Source organism: Bos indicus, chromosome 11 (assembly GCF_029378745.1).
Source record: "Bos indicus isolate NIAB-ARS_2022 breed Sahiwal x Tharparkar chromosome 11, NIAB-ARS_B.indTharparkar_mat_pri_1.0, whole genome shotgun sequence".
NCBI lineage: Eukaryota > Metazoa > Chordata > Mammalia > Artiodactyla > Bovidae > Bos > Bos indicus.
The window spans coordinates 101,185,985-101,207,905 of record NC_091770.1 but is presented as its reverse complement, the minus strand read 5'-3'; the positions used below and the strand labels follow the sequence as shown (position 1 = coordinate 101,207,905).

At 55.2% G+C, this 21,921-nt stretch overlaps 1 protein-coding gene across 2 annotated transcripts; it reads right to left on the bottom strand.

Moving 5' to 3' along the window:
* Positions 1–1,229: 1,229 nt before the first annotated feature.
* PLPP7 (phospholipid phosphatase 7 (inactive)) lies at positions 1,230–16,763 on the bottom strand. Of its 2 annotated transcripts, none has more exons than XM_070799436.1 (2): positions 15,747–16,748; positions 1,230–2,528 (listed from the first exon to the last, which is right to left on the bottom strand). In XM_070799436.1, the coding sequence occupies exons 1-2, from the start codon at positions 16,195–16,197 to the stop codon at positions 2,164–2,166; spliced, it is 816 nt and encodes a 271-aa protein (XP_070655537.1). In that variant the 5' UTR covers positions 16,198–16,748; the 3' UTR covers positions 1,230–2,163. The 2 variants fall into 2 exon arrangements, with proteins under 2 accessions (XP_070655537.1, XP_070655538.1); XM_070799437.1 differs by having other exon boundaries at positions 2,397–2,528; positions 15,624–16,763.
* Positions 16,764–21,921: the final 5,158 nt, after the last annotated feature.

Genomic DNA, 21,921 nt, shown 5'->3' with positions numbered 1-21,921 from the left:
TTGGCCCTGGGGAACCGTGACCCCTGAGGGTGTGGGATCTAGAGAAGAAGGTATTCAGGCTGGAGGGTTGGGCCTAGCAGAGGGGGTGGTGCTCTGGGCCCAGGAGACCCCGCCCTTCATCATCAGCAGCTGGTCCCTTAGGTAGGCTTGGGCCACATCTCTATCCACTCCCAGCAGGGAGGCGGGGAGAGGAAGTTGTCTCTCCCCCAGAGGATCCTGCCTCTTATGGTTCAATCGTGTCTTCCTGAGATATTGCAATCCTGACTCCCAGCACCTACGGACGTGACCATGTCCGGAAAGGGCCTTTGCAGACATGATTAAGATGTAAGTTAGGATGAGGCCATTCTGAGTGGGGTGGGCCCTAGTCCAAGAGGAAGAGAAGACGGACAACAGACGAGGGCAGAACGCCCCGAAATGACAGAGGCGTGGGTTGCAGTGATGTAGCCACCACCAGAAACCGGAAGAGGTGGAAGTGAAGGGTTAGTCGCTGGGTCGTGTCTGACTCTTTGCCACCCTACAGACTGTAGCCCACCAGGCTTCTCTGTCCATGGACTTTTCCAGGCAAGAATACTGGAGTGGGTAGCCATTCCTTTCTCCAGGGGATCTTCTCGACCCAGGGATTGAACTTCGGTCTCTTGCGTTGCAGGCGGATTCTTTACGGTCTGAGCCTCCACGGAAGAGGTGGGGAAGGATTCTACCCAGAGTCTCAGAGGCAGTGTGGCCCTCTTGACACCTTGAGTTTGGACTCCTAACCTCCAGAACTGAGAGAGAGCATGCTATGGTTGTTTTAAGCCGCCAGTCTGTGGCTCTTCCTTAACGGCAGCCAGGACAGGAATCCACGGTTGGTTGGCACTAATGTCTCCCTCGTCCCGCCTCCCCTGTCCTGGTACCGACCACATCCTTGGGTCAGGGCTCTGGCCAGCAGGGGATAAGGGGGCGTCTTGGCCCCCAGGGGAGATCTCCCTTTGCACCACGGTGGGGGCTTCCCAAACTGATCAGAACCAGGCCCTGGGGCAGAGTGGCCAGTGCAGGGCCTGGGGATGGAGGGAACCCTAGCACAGACCTCAGGGAGAAGGGCAACTCAGCCCTAGGAGCCCACTGCTTCCTGACCACCTGACCCTGTGGCCTGACTGGGGGTAAAGGAATCGGCTCCCCTACCTTCAAGTTAACAGGGACTCTCCCACCTGGAAACTTGCATCAGAGAAGGAAAAACACCCACACAGGCGAGATGGCTGCATGTCATCTGTATTGTCATGTGAATTGCACATCCGGCATGGCTGACCTGGACACGACCTATTAGGTCACACAGAGTCTGGCCCCTGGGGGCCAAAGCGGCACTGCCGCCCAAGGCTTTTCCTGGGCAGCAGCCCGGACACCTGGTCTCCCTGGGCTCCAGGGCCCAGCACCGGAAGAGGCCAGCTCATGCCTCAGGCCCTTCCGCTCCTGGGCAGCGTCTCCCCAAATGCCCCTGGAGCAACGCGGTTCCTTGGAGGGTTCCTAGCTGTTCCGTGAGAAAAGGGTTCTGTGGTCAAATAAGTTTAGGAAACAGGGATTAAACAAGGTTTGACAAGAAGCTTTTCTGCAGGACTTGTCAGAGCCTTTATGCCAGTCCCGGCCCCCGGGGACGTCCAGCGTGTATGCAGCATTTCCCAAATTTGTTTGACCACAAGACCATTTTTCCTCCCAAGGCGTCTTGCAGGCTGGTGTCCGGTGGGGCACCCTTTGGAAAGCGCTGCCCTAAGTAAGCTGTCGGTGACTGTTAATAGTGATGGCACCTGCGTTGGGCGGTGGGCCGTGGGTATTTCATCAGGCATCGTGCTACAGTGAGGTGGGCACAGCCAGGAACTCAACGGTCGTGGTGATGAAAGGACAAGACGAGACTTGGCCCCCCGCGTGGTTCTGGCCTGGTACCCTCCAGAGCAGAAGCCCAGCAGGGCTGCCCCACGGCTGGGCCCCAGCTCGTCTACAGAGGGACTCAGAGTCTGATTAAGGGGGCAGGGGGCACCCCGCACAGTGGGAGGGATGGGATGGTCGCTGGCGTGTCGGCCTGACGTCACCAGCCTCCAACCACGATGGGGGTGAGGGGATGAGCTGGGGCGGCCCGGTTCCCCCCTCCCTTGACAGCCCCGTTTCCTCCGACGGGCCACCCCGCGGACGGGTGGCTCACCAGGCGGAGATGAGCATCTGGCAGGTGTTGGAGGACATCCACACCAGCTCAACCAGGCGGAACTGGAAGTAGCCGATGGCGAAGCCGGAGAGGACATCGGTGATGTGGTGGCGGCCAATCATGACCCGCGACAGCCCCACGCACAGGGCCCAGAGCACCAGCAGGACGCGCAGCGGCACGGCCAGCACCAGGTGGCTCAGGAAGAACTTGGACACCATGGCCGCGCGGCTGGCGTGCCCGGCGGGGAAGGCATACACGTCCATGGTGAGGTAGTCCAGGAGGCTGGGGCTCGACTCGAACGGGCCACGCCGCTTGATGAGCTTCTGCACGCCGGCCACCGTCATGATGTCCAGGAGCAGGGCTGCGGGTGGGAGAGAGGGGGGCCCCCAGGTCGTCAGCGCCACCCTGCCCCCTCCCACCCTACCGCCTCCTCACTTGGGCCACTTGGACCTCCCAGCAAGGTTTCCACCTCGGGGCCTTCGCCTGTGGCTGTTCCCTCTCCCTGGAACACACTTCCCTGGGATATGGCGGTGGTGGTTTAGTCCCTAAGTCATGTCTGATACTTGCCACCCCATGGGCTGTAGCCCGCCAGGCTCCTCTGTCTGTGGGATTCTCCAGGCAAGCATACCGGGGTGGGTTGCCATGCCCTCCTCCAGGGGATCTTCCCAACCCAGGGATCAAACCCATGTCTCCTGCATCTCCTGCATTGGCAGGTGGATTCTTTCCCATTGAGCCACTAGCGAAGCCCTCCCTGGGGAGTTCGGACAGGTAAAGGTGCTGAATGAGAGAGTGGTGAGCAGGGGTCTTGTGGGCCACTGTGGGCACCTGGAGAATCTCATCCTGACCAAAGGGGCTCTGGGCTGCTGGTTTTTCCCTAAGAACTTCAGTGAAGTCCCCTCCAGTACCAAGAACAGGGTGTCACCATACCTATCTTTTCTAAGTTGAAGTGAGATTCATGTGTACAATTGCCTCCCTGGTGGCTCGGACTTTAAAGAATCTCCTTGCATTGCAGGAGATATGGGTTCAATTCCTGGGTTGGGAAGATCCCCTGGAGGAGGAAGTGGCAACCCACCCCGGTATGCTTGCCTGGAGAATCCCATGGACAGAAGAGCCTGGTGGGCTACTGCAAAGAGTTGGACATGACTGAGCAACTAACACTAACTATTAATACAACTAACCATCCACAATGTTGGGCAAACACCCTCCTCCATCGAGTTCCAAAGCATTTTCATCACCCAAAAGGAAACCCAGTCCCCATTAAGCCATCGGTCCCCATCCGCCCTCCCCCAGCCTCTGGCAACCCCTGAGTTGCCTTCGGCTCTGTGGACTTGCCTGTTCCCTACATTTCATACGAATGGAGTCGTACAATGTGAGACCTTTTGAGTCTGGCTTCTTTCCCATACCATAATGTTTTTGAGGCCCATATATGTTGCAGCTGGCATCAAAACTTCCACTCCTTTTTTATGGCTGCCTATTATTCCATTGTCTGGACCTGCCACAATTTTTTTTTATCCATTCATCTGTTGGTGGCATCTGGGTGGTCTGCCCCTTTCGGCTGTGGTGAATAATGCTGCTATGAACATTTGTGGACGAGGATTGGTTGAGAACCTGTTTGCAGTTCTTTGGGGGCACATTCCTACGGGTGGAATTGCTCCATCATGCAGTGAAGTGAAAGTCACTCAATTGTATCCGACTCTTTGTGACCCCATGGACTGTACAGTCCATGGAATTCTCCAGGCCAGAGTACTGGAGTGGGTAGCCGTTCCCTTCTCCAGGGAATCTTCCCAACCTGGGGATCGAATCCAGGTCTCCTGCATTGCAGGCGGATTCTTTACCAGCTGAGCCACCAGGGAAGCTCCCCAATCGTGCAGTAACGATGTGTAACTTTCTGAGAAGCCACCAAACTGTTTCCCACGGCAGCGGAGCCCTGTTGCCCTCCCTTTACAGGGACGAGACGGAGCCCTGGAGGTTGAGCATCCTACTCTGCTCCTCTTTCTTTCTGGATGCTCCCTTTCCCCTCCCTCTGACTTCCTCTCCGTCATCCTCACCGTGCTTCCCTGATGGGCAGTGAGCAGCTCCTCGTCAGCTCTCACTCCCTCCCTCGCATCATCCCTTCGTGGAGATGGGGCCAAGCTGTGTCTGTTTTGTTCACTGGCTTCTGCCCAGCATCAGACACAGAAGGCAGGTCTCCACGTGTTAGCTGAGTCCTGGCCGGGGGCAGAGGGGTGGGCTCTTTCCCATTTGGGGAGCCTAGGGGAGACACGAATCTGTCCATTCGGCCCCCGCCAGCACCCCGCTGTGTGGCCTTGGAGAGGATGCCCTGCCTCTCTGGGCCGTTAGACGAAGGCCCCAAGCCAAGGCCCCCGTTTCACCCAGGCAGCCAAGGTGGGGGCTCACAAGTGTCCCAGAGACCCAGATTTGAGCCCCAGCCTTGGAGCCTCCTGTGACCTTGGGCAAGTCACCTAACTTCTTTCACCGCTAAGGCAAGATTACAACCACCTGCACCCAGAGGAGGTCTGGCGCGGTGCCTGCAGGGCAACTGCCTGTCCCGGGTTTGCTTGGGACGGAAGGGCTTGGGGGACATAAGAGGTCAGGGCTACAACAGGGATTCCCCAGAAGACCAGACGAGGTGGTCCCCCCCAGTGCCTGGCACACAGGGGGAGCCAGTGAAAAGTGGAAGATTAGTATCAAACGACAGATCAGGGCAGCCTGGCGCTGACAGCTTTCCTGGAAACTTCGCAGGAGATAACTGAAATTGTTGCCCTGCAATCGTTCTTGTTCAGAAACGGGAAAAAAAAAATCTTTGGGAAAAAAATGACACAATTGATGTTCACTGTAGAAAACTTACAAAACAGGAGACAAAATAAAATTTTAAATCGCCTGTAATTCTGCCACCCAGAGATAGCCACTATCCCAGAACCTTCTCTCCACCTACAGAGGGTTGATTTAATAAAAGCTGTGACGTGCTCCACACACACCGTTCTGTAACCTGCTTTTGAAACTGGCCAGCTGCAGTGTCTGGAGTGTCCCGGGGTATTTATCTGGTGGTCCCTGGGCTGGAAGTCCAGGCACCCGGGTAACACTGCGCTCCCTGGGCAGAGCAGGAATCCTCTCTCCCTGCCCTCTGCAGGGTTGCTGCTTGCAGTCTGGGCTCTTGGTTGGGGATTTGAAGCCCTGCCCTCCCTGGGGCCTGCCCCTCTCATTAGCCATAGGGCCAGCTGATATCTGCCCATCCTGGACCACCCAGGGAGGGGGCAGAAGCAGGAAGTGGTGGATGCAGAGGCTGCCGGTCCATGAGAGGGGGAGGAGTCTAACAGAGGGAGCCCACCTTGTTGCATGCCCCGCCCCCTCCGCGTGGCAACTTGTTCCCAGGAGCTCAGACCTTCCAGTATGCAGGCTGCTAACCCAGGTTGAGGCTGGGAGAATCTGGAGCCCACACGACATGGAGGCCACAGTCCCAGCAGGACATAGGGGACCAAAAGGGCAGGTGGAAGTTGGAGGAAGGTGGTGGCATCTGAGCCCCGGGGACCTTGAGCCCAACGGAGCAGCGAAGGGACGAGGCCAGGCCGAGAGGAGGCAGCCAGTCCTCTCCAGTCCGGAAAGACCACTCCCCGACCTCATGACAGGCTGTCGCCACCTGGGGAGGAGGCAGTTCACAGGTAAGGGGTTAAACGTGCAGGTTTCAGAGTCACAGGTGGGGTTCCAGTCCCAGCTCCTTGGCTCAACAAGTGCCTTCACCTGTCGGAGCCTCAGTCTGCCCACCTGTAACAAGGGTTCTCGCAGGATGAGATGAGCTCCTAGTGCCTACCAAGTACTTAGAACAGCCCGGTACGTGCTGGTTGAGGGCACAACTGCTCTTGTTACTCCAAAGCCCCAGCCTGGCCTGAGCCAGGCATTCAGACCCTGGAGGCTGGGTGGTATTGAGCAGGTGCATCAGCAAAAGGACTTCCTTCTCTGAGGTCCCATCAGTGTCAAAATGATCTGGCCCAGGTTCCAAGACCCTCAGCACCTGAAGGAAGGCCACAGCATCCTGGGCTGGTGGCTTGGGGGTGGGACTGATGTGGACCAGGATGGGGTCCCTAGACAGAACCATGACACTGGCCACTAGGAAGATGTGGGGGGTGTGTGTGTGTATGTGTGTGTATTAGTCACTCAGTTGTGTCTGACTCTTTGTGAGCCCATGGACTGTAGTCTGCCAGGCTCTTCTGTCCATGGAATTCTCCAGGCAAGAATACTGGAATGGGCTGCCATTCCCTTCTCCAGGGGATCTTCCCAACCCAAGGACTGAACCCAGGTCTCCCACATTGCAGGCAGATTCTTTACCATCTAAGCCATGTGGGCCATCTATCTAATTAGTGACCAAGTTTCTCAGCTGCAAACCAGGGCTCAGCAAGTTGGCAAACTCTCGCTGGCAGGAATCTGCTTTCCCAGACGAGTGTGAACTGCAGCAGAGGTGCCCAGAGGGAGCCTCTGGGTTCCAGGAGGAAGTAGGTGGGACGGACAGCATCTGCTTCTCCATGGGCTGCCTGGGACCGGGGAGCTGGGCTCAGGGCTTCAGTCTGATGTGGAGGCTGGAGGCCAGGTGGGCTTCTGCCTCGCTGCCCGCTGCCCCCAGGCCAGGTGTCCCAGCTCTCCTCGAGGACTGTCGAGACCAATGGGCCAGGAATCGAGCTAGACCCACACCTTTCAAACTTTTTTAGCAGCAAAACATTTTTTCCCAATGTAAGACAAAGCTATGATTTTTCCAGTAGTCATGTAATCAATGGGATGTGAGAGCTGGACCGTAAAGAAGGCTGAGTGCCAGAAAATTGATGCTTTCAAATTGTGGTGCTGAAGGACTCTTAAGAGTCCCTTGGATTGCAAGATCAAACCAGTCAATCCTAAAGGAAATCAACCCTGAATATTCACTGGAAGGACTGATGCTGAAGCTGAAGCTCCAATACTTTGGCCACTTGAGGCAAAGAGCCAACTCATTGGAAAGGACCCTGATGCTGGGAAAGACTGAGGGCAGGAGGAGAAGGGAGAAACAGGATGACAGGGTTGGATGGCATCACCAATTCAATGGACACGAGTTTGAGCAACTCTGGGAGATGGTGCAGGACAGGGAAGCCTGGCATGCTGCAGTCCAGGGTCGCAAAGAATCAGACATAAGTTTGAGCAAACTCTGGGAGATGGTGAAGGACAGGGAAGCCTGGCGTGCTGTAGCCCAAGGTCGCAAAGAGTCTGAGCGACTGAACAACAGAGACTCAGGATATGAACGGATAAGAGAAGTAGCCCCATGGCTGTCACTGGGGCTATTGGAAATGGGGGACCCTCCTCTGTCCCCTGAGAGGCTTCTGAGGCTGGCTGTGTGCCATGATTTGAAAACCCCACATCTGGGCCTTTGGAAATCTGCTATTTTTGGCTGGCTCTGTCCCTTGAGGCCATAATGAGGTGAAAACTGCCCCTCCACCCTGGGCTTCTCGGGTCCTTCATTCATTCACTTGACCTATAGATCTTGGGTCCCACTGCTTCCTGAGTATGTTAGGCTAGGGCCAGGCCTGGGGCTGGTGCCCCAGGCTGGCAGGGTACCAGATGACTGGGGGCAGGTGGGGTGCAGAGATGGGCAGTAAATTAGACAGGGGGCTTCTCTACAGGTGTGATGAGCCCGTGGTCTCTCCCCCTACTATTGCCTGCTGCCAGGTTTTGAGGGTTGGGTGTAGAGGAGGCTGTGGGGGGATGGCTCCCCAGCAGAGCCGATGGCCCTGGGGCCTCCCCCACAAGCTCCTCCCACTGCCCCCCCAGGCTGCCTTCCCCTCCCCCAGCACCGTGGCCAGCCCTCTTGTGACTGATTCTAACACGTCAGCACATACTCTGGCGCCCAGAAATAGAAGCAAATGGCTCCGTCACTCAAGGTTCCGTGAATTCTGCTCACATGGCAGGTCGAGGTCCCTGACCTATATTTCTTTCTGGACCGGGAGGGAGGCAGGGCGCCCCGCCTGTGGGGACAGGTCTGCTTGGCAGCAAGTTCAGGGGCCAGAACTGCAGCGCTGTGTGACCCAGGCTGGTGGCCTAACCTCCCTGGGCCTCTGCTCACCGCCATCAAGTAGGGCAGAGGCTGCGCACCTGGGCTCCAGGATCAGAGGCGGGCCTCAAGGTTGGCTGCTTGTGAATTTCATGACCTTGGCACAGCTCTCCCGCTGAGCTTCCTCCCTTCATTGATAGAATGGGGGTCATTCCAGAAGCTACTCTAAAGGCTGCCTGGTCTGCAGGGCTGGGCCCCACCAACAATCTCCACTCCCTGCCCCTCTCACCAGGCGGGTGGCTCAGATGCCTAAATCCCTTTGCAGGAAGCACAACTATTACCCGCCGTGCGGATGCCTCAGAGGCGAAAAGAATCTGCCTTGGCGCTCACCTTCTCTCCCACTCTGGTGGGCAGGAGCGGGGGGTGCTGCTGGGGTGGTCCCTCCTGGTCCCTCGAGCTTGGCTGCTCCCCCTGAGATGCCCACCATGGGACTAGTTCAGCAGCAGGGCAGGCCGGGGACAGGAAGGGGCAGCTGGGGACCCCGCAAGGAACAGACAGTACCGACATCTCTTACTGCCTGGAGCTGGGAGGAGGGGTACCCACTCCTCTGGCCTCTGCTCTCCCATTCCATTCCCTCTAGGAATCTGGGAAACAGCCCGGTTAGCGTTCTAGGATGGTGGTGGTGGTGTAAATCGGTCTAAACTTTCTGAAGGGCTTTGGATTCAGACTCAGAAGTCTCTATGGCAGGCCTCCCTTGACTCAGCCCTTCCATGGGTAGGACTGTCTCCCTGGGAAATAGTTAGGGATGTGCCCCACGATTCATGGTCAAGATGTCCACTGCAGCATCCTTCGTGATGCTGAAAACCCCAAACCAACCCGATGCCCTTGAGTCGGAGACAGATGGGCCAGACTGCGGCCAAGTCTAGACGACGGAGCGCTCTGGGGCCGCTGCGAATGATGAAGCAGATGTGTATTTATAGCCACGGAAGGACAGCTCTGGGGTTTAAGTGGAAAAGGCCAATGACCACACCGGATTTACAGTAGGATAATGCTGTTTTTGTAAAATTAAGATGTAAATGTGTCTATACGTGGTGAAAAGAGTCTGGAAGTCACCGCACTAAATGTTAACTAACTGTGATTCTCACTGGGTGGGAGGATGAGGCTCATTTTTGTTGTCTTTTTGTAATTCTGCATTAACATTTTTTTTCTGACCGTGAAGAGGCATGATCTGTGTGCGTTTTTAAAAAGTTATTTTTACAAAAGGACAAATACTGCATGATTCCACTTTCATGAGGTCCTTAGGACGGGCAGATTCATAGAGAGAGAAGATAGATTAGAGGATGCCAGGGGCTGGGGAGTTAGTGCTTAATGGGTGCAGAATTTCAGCTGGAGAAGATGAAAGAAATTCAGGATATGGGTGGTGGGCATGGTTGTACAACTTAATGCCATTGAACTGGACACTTATGGCAAATTTTATGCCTTGTGTGTTTTAGGGCGTGCGTACGCGCACACAACAGTTATTTTAAAAACCAGCGCACTGTTCTAGAAGAACACAGCTCTGGGGACGTGGGCAGTGAGCAGAGAGGTTGATGGAAGGGAAACCCTGAGAAGAGGCAGAAACACTCCAGGCATTTGGCACTGGGACCTCTGCTATGTTGGTGTGAGCAGTGTGTGTGTGTGTGTGTGTGTGTGTGTGTGTACAAACCAGGCATCTCTCCTGACCACAGTGGCCCTGTCTTCAGTCACACACCCTGCCCCAGCCCTCGGTGCCCAGGGTTGGGGGGCTGACAGGAGTGTCCCGGTCTGTCCCTAACTCCCCTGGCCGGCATGACTCTAAGCGAGTTCTAGAACTTTGCAGGTTTCCCTAATTCTCACCTGAAGAACCCAGATATTAAAGTGGCTTGATTCATCTCAGAAGACCTCCTGGGTGCAAGGAAAGCAAAACCATGGGTATAGATAGAAGTCGAAGGGCACCAGGCTTGGCTGGGGGAGTGCGGTGACACAGAAGAGGACCCCCCAGTGGCTCCCTCCCAACAAGGGGGCCCTGACCCCATCTGGGGGTGGCCAGAGGCCAACTGGAGGGACCTTTTAGCTGAGCCGCACTGAGATGATGAGACAGGAAGGGTGGAGAATGTTCTCTCTCTGTGGAGCTGAGCTGGCGTCTCTAGCCGGAGTGCTCCCGACAGTGAGGGTTTAGGATCAGTCTAAATATCCATCAACCAGGGACAGGCTATGCAAGCCCCACAGAGGGCTTGTCACCTAAGCTGTCCCCCAGAGCAGGGCTTGGGGGCCGGAGGTGGGGGAGCTGACAGAACAGATTATTGGGGGGGGGTGAGCAGGGGCTGGGTGGGGGGAGGGGATGCTGTGAGATGCTTGTGGGGAGTTGGCGGGGGAGTGCTGCTAGGCTGAAGGAGTTGGTTCTGGTTTCTCAACCCCTCATGCTTGATGTGAAGGGATTCAGGGGGCCCAGATGGGAGGTACGTGGCCCAGCAGGCCTGAAAGGGCCGTGAGAACGAGGCCAAGCTGGGCAAAACACGGCAGGAGGTCATTTTAGAAGCAAAGAGAAACATCCAGAGGCTCATGACCCAAACAGCAGCGGTGGTTATTCCTGAGGAAGGGGCTTAAGGGAGACATTCTTTTTTTTTTAACTAAAATTTTTTTCTGGCCTCAAGGCATGCAGGATCTTAGTTCCCTGACCAGGTATTGAACCTTCATCCCCTGCACTGAAAGCTTGGAGATTTAACCACTGGACCACCAAGGAATTCCTCCCTTGCTTTGTCATCTGTCCTGGTTTGAATTTTCCTCATCGTAAGGATATATAATGAAAAGGCGTTCAACACCACTTATCACTGCTGCTGCTGCTGCTAAGTCGCTTCAGTCCTGTCTTACTCTGTGTGGCCCTATAGACAGCAGCCCACCAGGCTCCCCCATCCCTGGGATTCTCCAGGCAAGAACACTGGAGTGGGTTGCCATTTCCTTCTCCAATGCATGAAAGTGAAAAGTGAAAGTGAAGTTGCTCAGTCATGTCCGACTCTTAGCAACCCCATGGACTGCAGCCCACCAGGCTCCTCCGTCCATGGGATTTTCCAGGCGAGAGTACTAGAGTGGGGTGCCACTGCCTTCTCCATATTTATCACTAAGGAAGCATGAGACACCACTTTTCACATCCATTAAAACAGCTATTATTTTTTTTTTTTTAAAGTGCTGGCCAAGAACACTTGTGGAGAAATTGGAGCTTTTGTGCACAGGTGGCAGGAATGTAAAACAGTTCTTCTGCTGTGGAAAACAGCCTGGGGGGTTCTTCAAAAATTAAACCTGGGGTTACCATCTGTTCCAGCAATTACATCCTGGGTGTACACCCATAAGAATCGAAAGCGTGGGTTTGTACAGATATTTGTACCCTCGTGTTCAGAGCAGCATTATTCACAATAGCCAGAAGCTAGAAGCAACCCAAGGGTCCACTAACAGATGTTGGAGAAACAAAACGTGGTCCATCCACACCATGGAGCATCATTCAGCCTTAAAGAAGGAGACGCTGACATCTGCTACAGTACGGATTCACCCTGCGGACAGGGTACTTAGGGAAACAAGTCAGACACTAGACAGATGCTGTGTGGTGCCACCGACACGAGGTCCCTAGGTGAATCAGATTCATAGAAACAGAAAGTGTGGGTGCTGGGTGCTGGGGCAGGGGGAGTGGGGAGTTGGTGTTTATGGACATAGAGGTTCAGTTTGGGAAGATGGTCAGGTTCTGGAGATGATGGTGGTGGCTGCTCAACAATGTGAATGTGCTGTTTAGTCGCTAAGTCATCTCTGACTCTATGGACTGTAGCCCTGCTGGGCTCCTCTGTCCATGGGGTTCTCAGGGCAAGAATATTCCTTCTCCTGGGGATCTTTCCGACCCAGGGACGGAAGCCAGGTCCTCTGCGTTGGCAGGTAGGTTCTTCACCGCTGAGCCACCTCGGAAGCCTGTACTGCAAACTGGTGTACACTTAAAAATGGCTGGAACGCTAAGTTCTAGGTTATGTCTATTTTCCCACAATGAAAAATGACATAGAAAAAAAGGAATATACAATTTTCATAATCAGGGACATTTCAATTAAGATTATTTTATAGATCATGGAAGTAAGACATGGAAACCATTTCCTGCTGAGGATGGGCCCAGGGGGAAACCAGGATAGGTCTGGTGAACGGGAATGGCCCAGGTCCCCTATTACCTGCCTACTTTGGGATCATCGAGCTAGGCATTGCAGAGAGAGGACAAAGGGGGGAATCAGGTCACGTCACAGGTGCCTGAAGCTTGGAGGGGACCTGGATCGCCCCTGGACCTGGGACTTCTTTTGACTATGGCAATAGTGATGAGGTTGCTAATGCTGATTGCGTTCCACAAGCATTAACTGGCGTGGGTATGTGCCATGTGTAATTCTTCAGGGAAGTATCCTAGCAACCCATTAGACAGATGAGGAAAATGAGGCTCAGAGAGGCCAAGTCACTTGCCCCAGTTCCCACAGCAGGGCTGGGATGTGCCCCCAGGTCTGGCCAACTCTGGAGCCAAGCCCGTGCCAGCTGCTAAGACCCCTTTTGGCTTTGAGGCTTCCAGAGTCTGTGTAACACATCACAGCCCCCGGCAAGGGAGGCAGATTTCAGGGAGCAGAAGGGAGGACTTCCTCCCGGCCCAGTTGGGACTCTCCCGGGTCCAGTGGCTGGAGCTCCATTTCCCAAGGCTCCTGAGTTTTCCCCTTTGGGGCCAAGGAGAGCCCAGGTCCCAGTGGTACCATGGAGGCTCTGCCCCCAGGATTCTGCTGGATCCCTGGTGCTCAGAGTAGGCAGGCAGGACCGGGCTGGGCCCCTCATCCCTCTGGACCCTGCAGTGTCCACGTCCACCTGCCGCCCACTGTCCCTGGTCCTTGGCCAGCTCCTCTTGAATCCCCACCACAGGTCTGACGCCCCATGTACAGATGAAGAAACTGAGGCTCAGCGATGGGACCTGACTTGACCAGAGTGAGTAAGGGTTAGAGTGAGGACCAGGACAAGTCCATTCCAACCTCAGAGCTCCAGGGTTGAAAGCCCCTGACCCCATGCCCAGGGTCCCGAAGACTAAAGAATAGACTGGTCTGTGCAGTTTTTCCCTCAAGGTTGGTCTGTCATCCCTGGGCAGAAGGCAGTGTGGGCAGCCGCTCTTGGCAGGCCAGGTCAGAGCCATGGTATCAACCCACCTTAGTTATTTGCTGCTTTTCTGGGTCCACATCCCCACCAAGAATGCAGGTCTACAGACCACCCCGCCTGCTCTGAGCAGTTTCTCTAGGCCGGGCTCTTTTTTCCTCCGTGGTCTTGGTACCTGGATACGCCAGCAAAAGTGCTGGTAAAAGGGAGACCTCTCTGCAGGTAACTCCTCAATGTGCACTGGTCTGCCCGGCCTGCAGACCAAAAGTGAGCGGGAAGGCAAGGGGTTTGCAGCCTAGAGGACTTGTCTTGGTTCCTGGGTCTACCACTTACAGATATGTGGGGTTGGACAAATCCCTCGACTCCCCTGAGCCTCAGTTAACTCATCTGTGTAGTGGGTATATTGAAATTTACATTATACGGTCATTAAAAAGATTTTAACATCATAAAATACAAGACATCCATAGCATAGTACTTGGTATCTAAGTGGAGCTCACTAAATGATGTTTTAAAAACTGAGAGACAACTGTCCTTGTTCAAGAAGGGAGATTTCTCGAATCCTGCTCTCTGTCCTACGAAACAAACAACTTTGTGTCCATAGAATCTGGTTGCTGGTAAAAGCCAGAAGCCTCGTCCCGACCAGCCAGAGTTATGTCAGCTCCAGTCCTGGCTCCATCACCAACTAGCCACATGGTTGAGGGCAAAGCGTCTCTGTGTGCCTCAGTTTCTCCCTCTTTAAACAGGGAGCATAGCAGCTTCTCCCTGGGGGTTGTGGTGAGGATGATACATGATGATGTGGTTTATGAAAAACCAGGCATATAGTAAGTGCTGAATGAATCACCAGTACAGCTTCACCACTTCCAGCATCACACACGGACCGTGCAGGTGGGTCTAGGGAGCGGGGTTGAGAGAGAAGCTCAAGGACACTTTCCCACGCTCGTCCTTGGACACCAGGCAACCTGACCGCACCCCCTTCCCAGTTTTCTTGAGTCACCGCTCTGTCTGAGGCTTCAACGGGCACTAGATGACAAGACCACGGTTATGCACTGCCCCCCAAAGCCCCCCGGCCTGGCACCTGGGCCACCGTGCTCTGCCCCTCCATCCCAAGCCCAGGGCTTTCCAGGTGCCCAGAAAGAGCACAGGCCAGGATGTCAGGCAGGACTTGGTGCAAATCTCAAGTTCTGAAGTCTTGGCCAGGTTGCTTTATTTACAGGAGCCTCAATTTCCTCATTTGTGAAGTGGGAACGGTAAGAGCAGCAGCCACGTTGCGACTGCTTATTTGGGAATAACAGCAAGTAACACGGATCATTTAGGAATAAGAACAAGAAAACACTGATGTACCAGACCCGGCATCTCCTGCACGAACGTCTGCTACTTCTCCCTCCCCACATCCCACCAGCAGCACCCACCCCAGATGCTCTGAGACCCGAGCGGGAAGACTCACAGTTACTGTAACTTCCCCTGGATGGCAGTTCTCAGGGGCCCAACCCACACCCCTTCGGTACTGGGACCCCTTGTCAGTGTTGGCTTAGCCTGAGCCATGCCCCCTCGCCCCCCACTTGTGTCCCAAATGGTGGCTGTGCTGAGAAGGGCCCGGAGATTAACATGGCCCAGCTTGGAGGGTGGCAGCAGAGGGGCCCAAGCACCTCAGGGATCTGGAGGCGCCTGGAGGGTGGGCCAGATGGGGGCTGGGCATCACCTCCTGGGTAGAGGGGAGGGCCTGCCTTCCACATGGGCCCACGTGGCACCTGGCACGGGGCAGTGCTCGACCGAAAGACGCCGGTGGCAAAGACTTTGCAAACAAACCAAAGCTCCCCAGGTCCTCTCCTCCAGCGACTCGCCAAGGGAAGGGGCAGGTAAGCACTCCAGGAGGCCCTGAGCGGGTGGGAGCCCCAGACTGGACCCCTGCACCCACCAGGGATCCTGGGAAACTTTCAGGGTCCCTGAGCCAAGCAGGGTGGGGGGGTGGGCAGCTCCCAACTGCTGCCTGCAAGCAGCCTAGGAACTCAAGGACCTATCCATGGGATGGGAGTGACAGGGTTAGACACCCCACTCCAGAGCACCCGCCAGACTCCCAGACACATCCCTCAAGGCCTCCGGCACCCACTCCAAGTTGCTTCTGGGCAGCGATGTGCTTTGCCCAGGGCAGGGCTCTTCCTCAGAAGTTCCCGCTGGGGCTCTGCATTCTCAAGGCTCCCACTTTGCAGGGGACTATGGTCTGGACATCCTCAGCTCCCTCTTTCCCCAAGCCAGAGGCTTGCCTGTTTCTGGGGCACCCTTCCTGCTAACCTCATTAGATTGTTCCAGTCAGTTTCTGAGGGGCACCGCTGGCCCTGGCAGGGGCGGGGTGGGTCCAGCTCCCTCCACAAGGCCTGGCTGGGTGGGTGGTGGACGACGGGCGGGTGCACTCACCCAGAAGCAGGTTCATGAGCACCTCCTGGCCGGCCAGCGTGCTGCTCTTCACCAGGCAGAGGATGGTGCCCCCGATCCAGGGGATGCCGTGGCCCGTGATGCCGATGAGCTTGACCATGGAGCGGGCGCTGGCCCAGGACGCGGCCCGGCCGGCACACACCCCCAGGCGCTTGGACATGCAGATGTCAATGGCCAGCAGGGAGTTGAAGGCGATGCCCTTGAAGGAGGGGTTCAGCTGCATGCAGTCCTCCTCAGGCAACTGCTGGGACTGGCGCCGCTCGCGGGCCCCGTCCCCAGGGGCTGGGGGCTGCGTCGAGGGGCCCGAGGCCTTCCTGCCCGAGCTGCGGGGCTCGGGGGCCCCCTTGGGGGGCTGGTTCAGGGACAGGAACTCGGCTCGGTTGAGGACGTTGCTACGGTCCCGGGCCCGGGCCCGGCTCTGGGAGGCGGGCATTGTTGACGATCTCCTGGCAAGGGCTGGTACTAGCCTGGCCGTGAGGCCCTTCTCCCCCAAAGACGCCGGAGCCGCCCCTGCTCTCTGCCTCCCTGCCGGCTCCTCAGCAGCTGTTAAATATAGAGAGCAGGCCTGCACATGGCTGTTTACCTCCGGCTGCCACCCGGCTCCTGGGGAATGTCAGTGCCAGCTGGGCAGCCAATCGAGCCCCCCAGTGCCGGCCAGCGCCAATGGAGCCACCGGGAGGCAGACGCGTCCACAGCTGGGGCCTGGCTGCCTCGGGCCTGGGCTATTTAAATCTCCCAATGGCTCGCTCGGGGGTGGGGGGGGGTACCTGGGGGACTCTGGGAAATGTAGTCCTCCTGTAGGTCTGGCCTTGGCTGAGCCCCCAGCCATAGGCCCAGAGGTGGGCCCCTGACTCACCCCTGCTTTGACCAGCTTCCCTCTGAGCAGCCCAGAGCCCGGGGAGCCAGGCCCACCTGCCCCACTGGCCTGGACGGCTTGGATCTGGTCCTATGGACCAGACAGCGGAGCCCAGGCCAGAAGCTTCTCCGGACACCCGATGGGGTGAATGACGTCACTGACAGCATCATTCTGGGTCTGCTGGGGGCGGGGCTGAGCCCAGCCCCTCCCCTCCGTGCCAGCATTTCATTAAGCTGGCAGGCTGGGCTTTGACATTTTTCAGTCTTGAATTTGGCTTCAGTGCACCACTGTTCAATCTGTAAGACTTGATTTCAGGGAGGGGTAATGAATTGGTTGGTAATGGATCTGCCCCTTGGAGGTGGCCTCCGCTGCCTGGAGCTTTGTGGAGGATGGGATCACTGTAGCAGCTTCGGGCAACCTGTAAATAGTTCCCAAGCTCCTGGTGCCACACGAGGTGCCTGGCACTGTAGCGAAGGGAACACACCACGTGCATCCCTGTCCCCCCGGAAAAAGTTATAGTTCAGCAGGGATTAAATGAATGACATGTGTGAATGATTGCAAGCATCACACGGATGTGTTTCTGGATCATACAATGGGGCTCCAGGCCTGGCCTGTGGGTCGTGGGGGGCTTTCCCCCAGAAGGAAGAGCAGGTGAGAGGCCCCGGATAGGGGAGAGCCTTCTGCTTCCTCTGAGGTCTAGGAGCCCATGTGGTGGTACATGGACCGAGGGGGCAAGAGAGGCTGCCAACCCAGAGAGGAGCAAGCCAAGAGGGATTTGAGTTCAAGGATTTGGGATTTGAGTTGGGCTTCCCCTGCTGCAGAAACCCAATCTGACAGCCCTTTAAGGTCTGACCGGGCCTGGACTCAAACAGAAGCCGCTGGTTTAGGGCAACCAGCAGAGTTAGAAGTGAATGCCCTGGTGTCATGATTTATTATAGCAGCCAAGGCCTTGGATGAAGACAGGTTTCCTCCCAAGCATGGAGCCCCCTCCTGTCCCTGGGAAGCCCCAGATCCACCCTGCAGCCTCCCAGGGAGCAGGTCCATAGACTCCCAAAGACAGGAAGCTGCCTGGGTGGGGTGCGTGCTCTCTGGTCGCCTGGAACCAGCCTGGGGGCTCCAGAGTCAGACAGATGGGGGATGACCTGGGGCTCTGCCACCAACTAGCTGTAGGACCTAGCAAGTCACTTGGTGTCTCTGGGCCTAGTCTTTTTTGTTTTTCCTCTCGTAACACAGAAATACTAGTGTCCACCTTCCAAGGGCTATTGTGAAGTCAAAGAGATGATGTCTCACTGACGCAAAATGCTGAGCAGGGTCCCTGCTACGTAGCGAGCCTTCAAGCTTCTGGATTAGGAACTGGTCTGTTTAACATATGAGGCAAAGACCTCTCTCCCTCTGAGTGACTCTTTCAGAAGCACCCACCTGCCCCCCGAAGTCTGGCCCCTCCTCCATACCTCGCTGGTGAGAAGCCAGACACCAGGAATCCTTAGTCTGGGGTTCCTTGTGGATTCCTGGCACTTCTCTTCCAGAATGTTCCACTCAGCCCATGCAGCCACAGAGGAGGATGTCCCAGACTGTGTCACATCCCACCTTCTTGGGTGTGGCCATGATGACCTGTGCGGCCCTGTCCTGAACTCGGACAGATGCACATGAAGTTGGGTGCAGAACGCATGGAGAGTGAGCAGTATACTGTGGTCTCTCTGTGTTCTAGCTTATTGATACCATGTAACCAGCCTTCCAGCAAAGTCATGATATCATGCCCACTTTACAGATGAGGAAGCTGAGGCTCAGTGGGGTGAAATCCAGAAGAGGTGAGGCCCAAATCCCAAGAAGTCCCTGGGGCCTCCAGACTCAGATGTTGCAGACCACAGGGACTGGGATGTGCCCACTCAGCTTTCCAGCAGGGCATTCCCCCTACTCTTCCTGGGTGGGGCCCATGATCCAGGCTGACCTCAGGAGGGGAGGAGGAGCCCAGCCTAGAGAGGGGCTATTAATATCCAGAGGCCTGTGTCAGCATCTTGGCCTAGCAAGAGCTGCCGGCAGGTTCCCAGGGCTACAATGGGCTCCATGCCGGGGAGGGCCATGGAGTCCAACTGGACTTTGGCCCAGGAGTGGTGAAAAGTGGGCTTTGGATTGGGTCAACCTTGGGTTCAAACCCCAGCTCAGCCTCCTCTACTTTACTGACCACAGGCACATCCTGCCAGTACTCCTGGCTTCTCTTTCTCCCTCAGGCGGCTCACTCAGACTGAGACCTGCCCCTCCATCTGTAAGCTGGGGTGAGAGGCAACTGAGAAGCAGGCAACTGAGAAGCAGGCACCAATCCTTTATGAGCTCCTACCACAGGCTACACTGTCCCACTTCTGAGCATCTTAGAATTCATTCATCCATTGAATTGATGCTTTCATTGATCTCTTCCTGCTTATAGTTCTGTATAGTTGGGGAGATAGTATATACACCTGTGAAATAACTAGCCAGTTTCCAAAACAGTATATTTTTACCAAGAGCCTTATTTTTTCTTATCATCAAATGTTACAGTCTTACAGCAATAAATTCAATGAATACAGATGATATAATATAGGTGTAACCCTGGACTTCCTTGGTGGTCCTGTGGTTTAGACTCTGTGCTTCCACTGCAGGGGGTACAGGTTCCATCCCTGGTCAGGGCACTAAGATCCTACACACTGCATGTTGCTGCAAAAAAAAAAAATGAAATTCTATTGCCTGGGTGCCACGACTGTTAGCATGAGAACGGTCAGGTTACAAAGGAATTCGCACTTCTCATTTCCAATTATTGAAATGTTTTATGACAACCAAGTATTATTTTAACAATCAGAAAGAATATCTATTAAACTGTATCTATGTATAGCAAATACAGAGATAAACAAATATGCATTTAAAGTATGACTGTATTTATATAACCTTTTAACCTCTCCCTTTTCATATAACAATATGGACCTGGCAATGTCTCCATGACAACCCATCAGTCTTCAACGACTGCTTGGTATTTTTTCATGTGGCTGGGCCAAACTTTGTAGAAGCAATTCTCTGTTTTTAGACATGTAGATTGTTTCTATTTTGTGACTATTCAAAACTATTAAGTATTAGGCGGCATAGCCATCCTTACACACACACCCCTGTGCACTGAGGCAGAATGTAAATAAGTGGCTATAGCAGCGAGTACCAGATAAAACGGTGTTTGGATGCAACCCCGTGAGATCTGATGAGTCAACCTAAGCCACCTACTGCAGCGCCCAGACCCAGAAAACCAGGACAGGGTCAGAGACACTTCTAGCCAACATGGCAAGTCTAACCACACTCTTCTAGAGCCGAGGAAGAAAAGGCTAGAGTGGTGACATCACCTATAAGGCCACAGAGCTGATCAAGCAAGACCAGAGTTAAGATGTGGGCTGGCCGATCCCTATAACTCTGAGCCAGAAGGCTGTCTTCCCAGCCATGAGTTTTTCCGTTTCCCACAGTTTTTCTGTTCCCTACCCACTTGGCCTCATTTGTCACTCACTCATTCGCTCTCTCCCTCTTCGAACATTTAAATTTTTTTTTTTTCTGACTTTGTGGCAGGAGGGATCTTAGTTCCCTGACTAGGGATTGAACCTGTGCCCCCTGCACTGGAAGCATGGTGTCTTAACCACTGGACCACCAGAGAAGCCCCTGGAACACTTTTTGGGGTCTGCTATGTGTCAGGCCCCCCTCCCCATGCAAGACCAACGGGCAGGACAAAGGTGGTCGCATGCCTGCAGACCACCTGGCCTCTCTGAACCATCGCCTCACCTGGCCCTTGGTCCATATAACTTCTCTCTTCTAGCACTGTCCGTTACTGAGAGAGGAGTGTGTGGTGTGCAATGAAGTGTCTCAGGACTCAGCCTAAAGTCCTTGCCCCAACCGCTTAGCCACACTGCCTGTCACTTGAAGGCAGGAGAGATTTTCTGGCAACATCCTGGGGCCTAGAGCTGTTTATACATCATAGACCCTTGTTATTCATTGTCTTTAAATGTTTAAGATAGATCAGCTGCTACTACTGAGCTGATAATACTCAGTTATGATATGATAAATATGATAAATACTACTACTATTTATCATTAACTTGTACTTAACATCGCTCTTTGGCAGACTCAGAGCTAAACCCGCGTCTCAACTGTTGCCGCAGCTTCATAGGCTTTTAGTCCCTGAGGCACAAACGAGAACACCAGAGCTCAGAGGTGAACGGGTTCTCTCTGAATCATTGCATGAGCCAGCAGGATACCTCGGAGTTCAAACATCACCCCAATACCCCTTACCTTCTCCTGCCCTTTAATTCTCTCCTTGGTCAGTTTCCTTTCTAACACGTCATACACTTACTTGCTCTGCATGGGTTTAGCGGAGTGAGAGCCCGTGAGGCAGGGCCTGTTGTCTGTTTGTTCCTTTGGGGGCACAAGTTGTCCAGGGAGCCTGGAATCTAGGTGGTGTTATTGCTTAGTCGCTCAGTCGTGTCCAGCTCTTTGTGACCCCATGGATTGTAGCTCGCCAGGCTCCTCTGTCCATGGCATTTTCCAGGCAAGAATACTGCAGTGGGTTGCCATTTCCCTCTCCAAGGATCTTCCCGACCCAGGGATCGAACCCACGTCTCCTGAATTGGCAGGCAGATTCTTTACCACTGAGCCACCTGGGAAGCCCATCTGGCACCTAGTAGCTCAATAAACGTATATGGAATGACTGGCTGGCTGGGCTCTGATCTACAAATCTTGCTGTTAAAGATAGATGGCCAAGCGGAGGCGGGCTATTTGGGGGTGATGGCCCCAAAAAGAGGAGGGGAGGGGTGAGAAGCTCCACTCTGGGGAGAGGCAGAGCTGGCGGGGAGAGGAGGGAGAGGCAGCCTTGCGAAAAGCATCTTTCATCACCGCCTCCCCCAACCCCGCCAGCTCCCGCCCCGGATCGCTTTCTCAGTTCGCATTTCCAAGGCCGCTCCTGGGTTATTTCGGTCGGGAAACCTGATCCTTCGCTGGGTTTATTTTAGCACCTTGGAGAACTCCCAGTGCCGCACCCGATCCGAGGCCGCACCCAGCCTGCTGACCACGCCTCCGTCCCCGTCGCTCGCGGCGGCGGGGCGCGCGCGGGGAGCCGGGCCGAGCAAGCCTCGGAGGCGCGGCGTCCGCGTCCTCCCGCACCTGCGGCGCGCGGGACGGTGATGCCCAACCCCGCCGCCGCGAGGATGCCCGGGCGGGGTGGGGGCGCCGGGGGACAGTGCCAGGTGACCGGTGGCAGGCACCCGTGCTCGCTGCCCAGGCCGCTGCCAGGACCCGGGCGCCGCTG

Excerpts from the sequence above, each read along its gene's own strand:
- PLPP7 (XM_070799436.1), bottom strand. The coding sequence starts at position 16,197 with ATGCCCGCCTCCCAGAGCCGGGCCCGGGCCCGGGACCGTAGCAACGTC. Across the intron at positions 2,529-15,746 it reads GCTCATGAACCTGCTTCTGG|CCCTGCTCCTGGACATCATG; the intron begins GTGAGTGCACCC and ends TCCCACCCGCAG.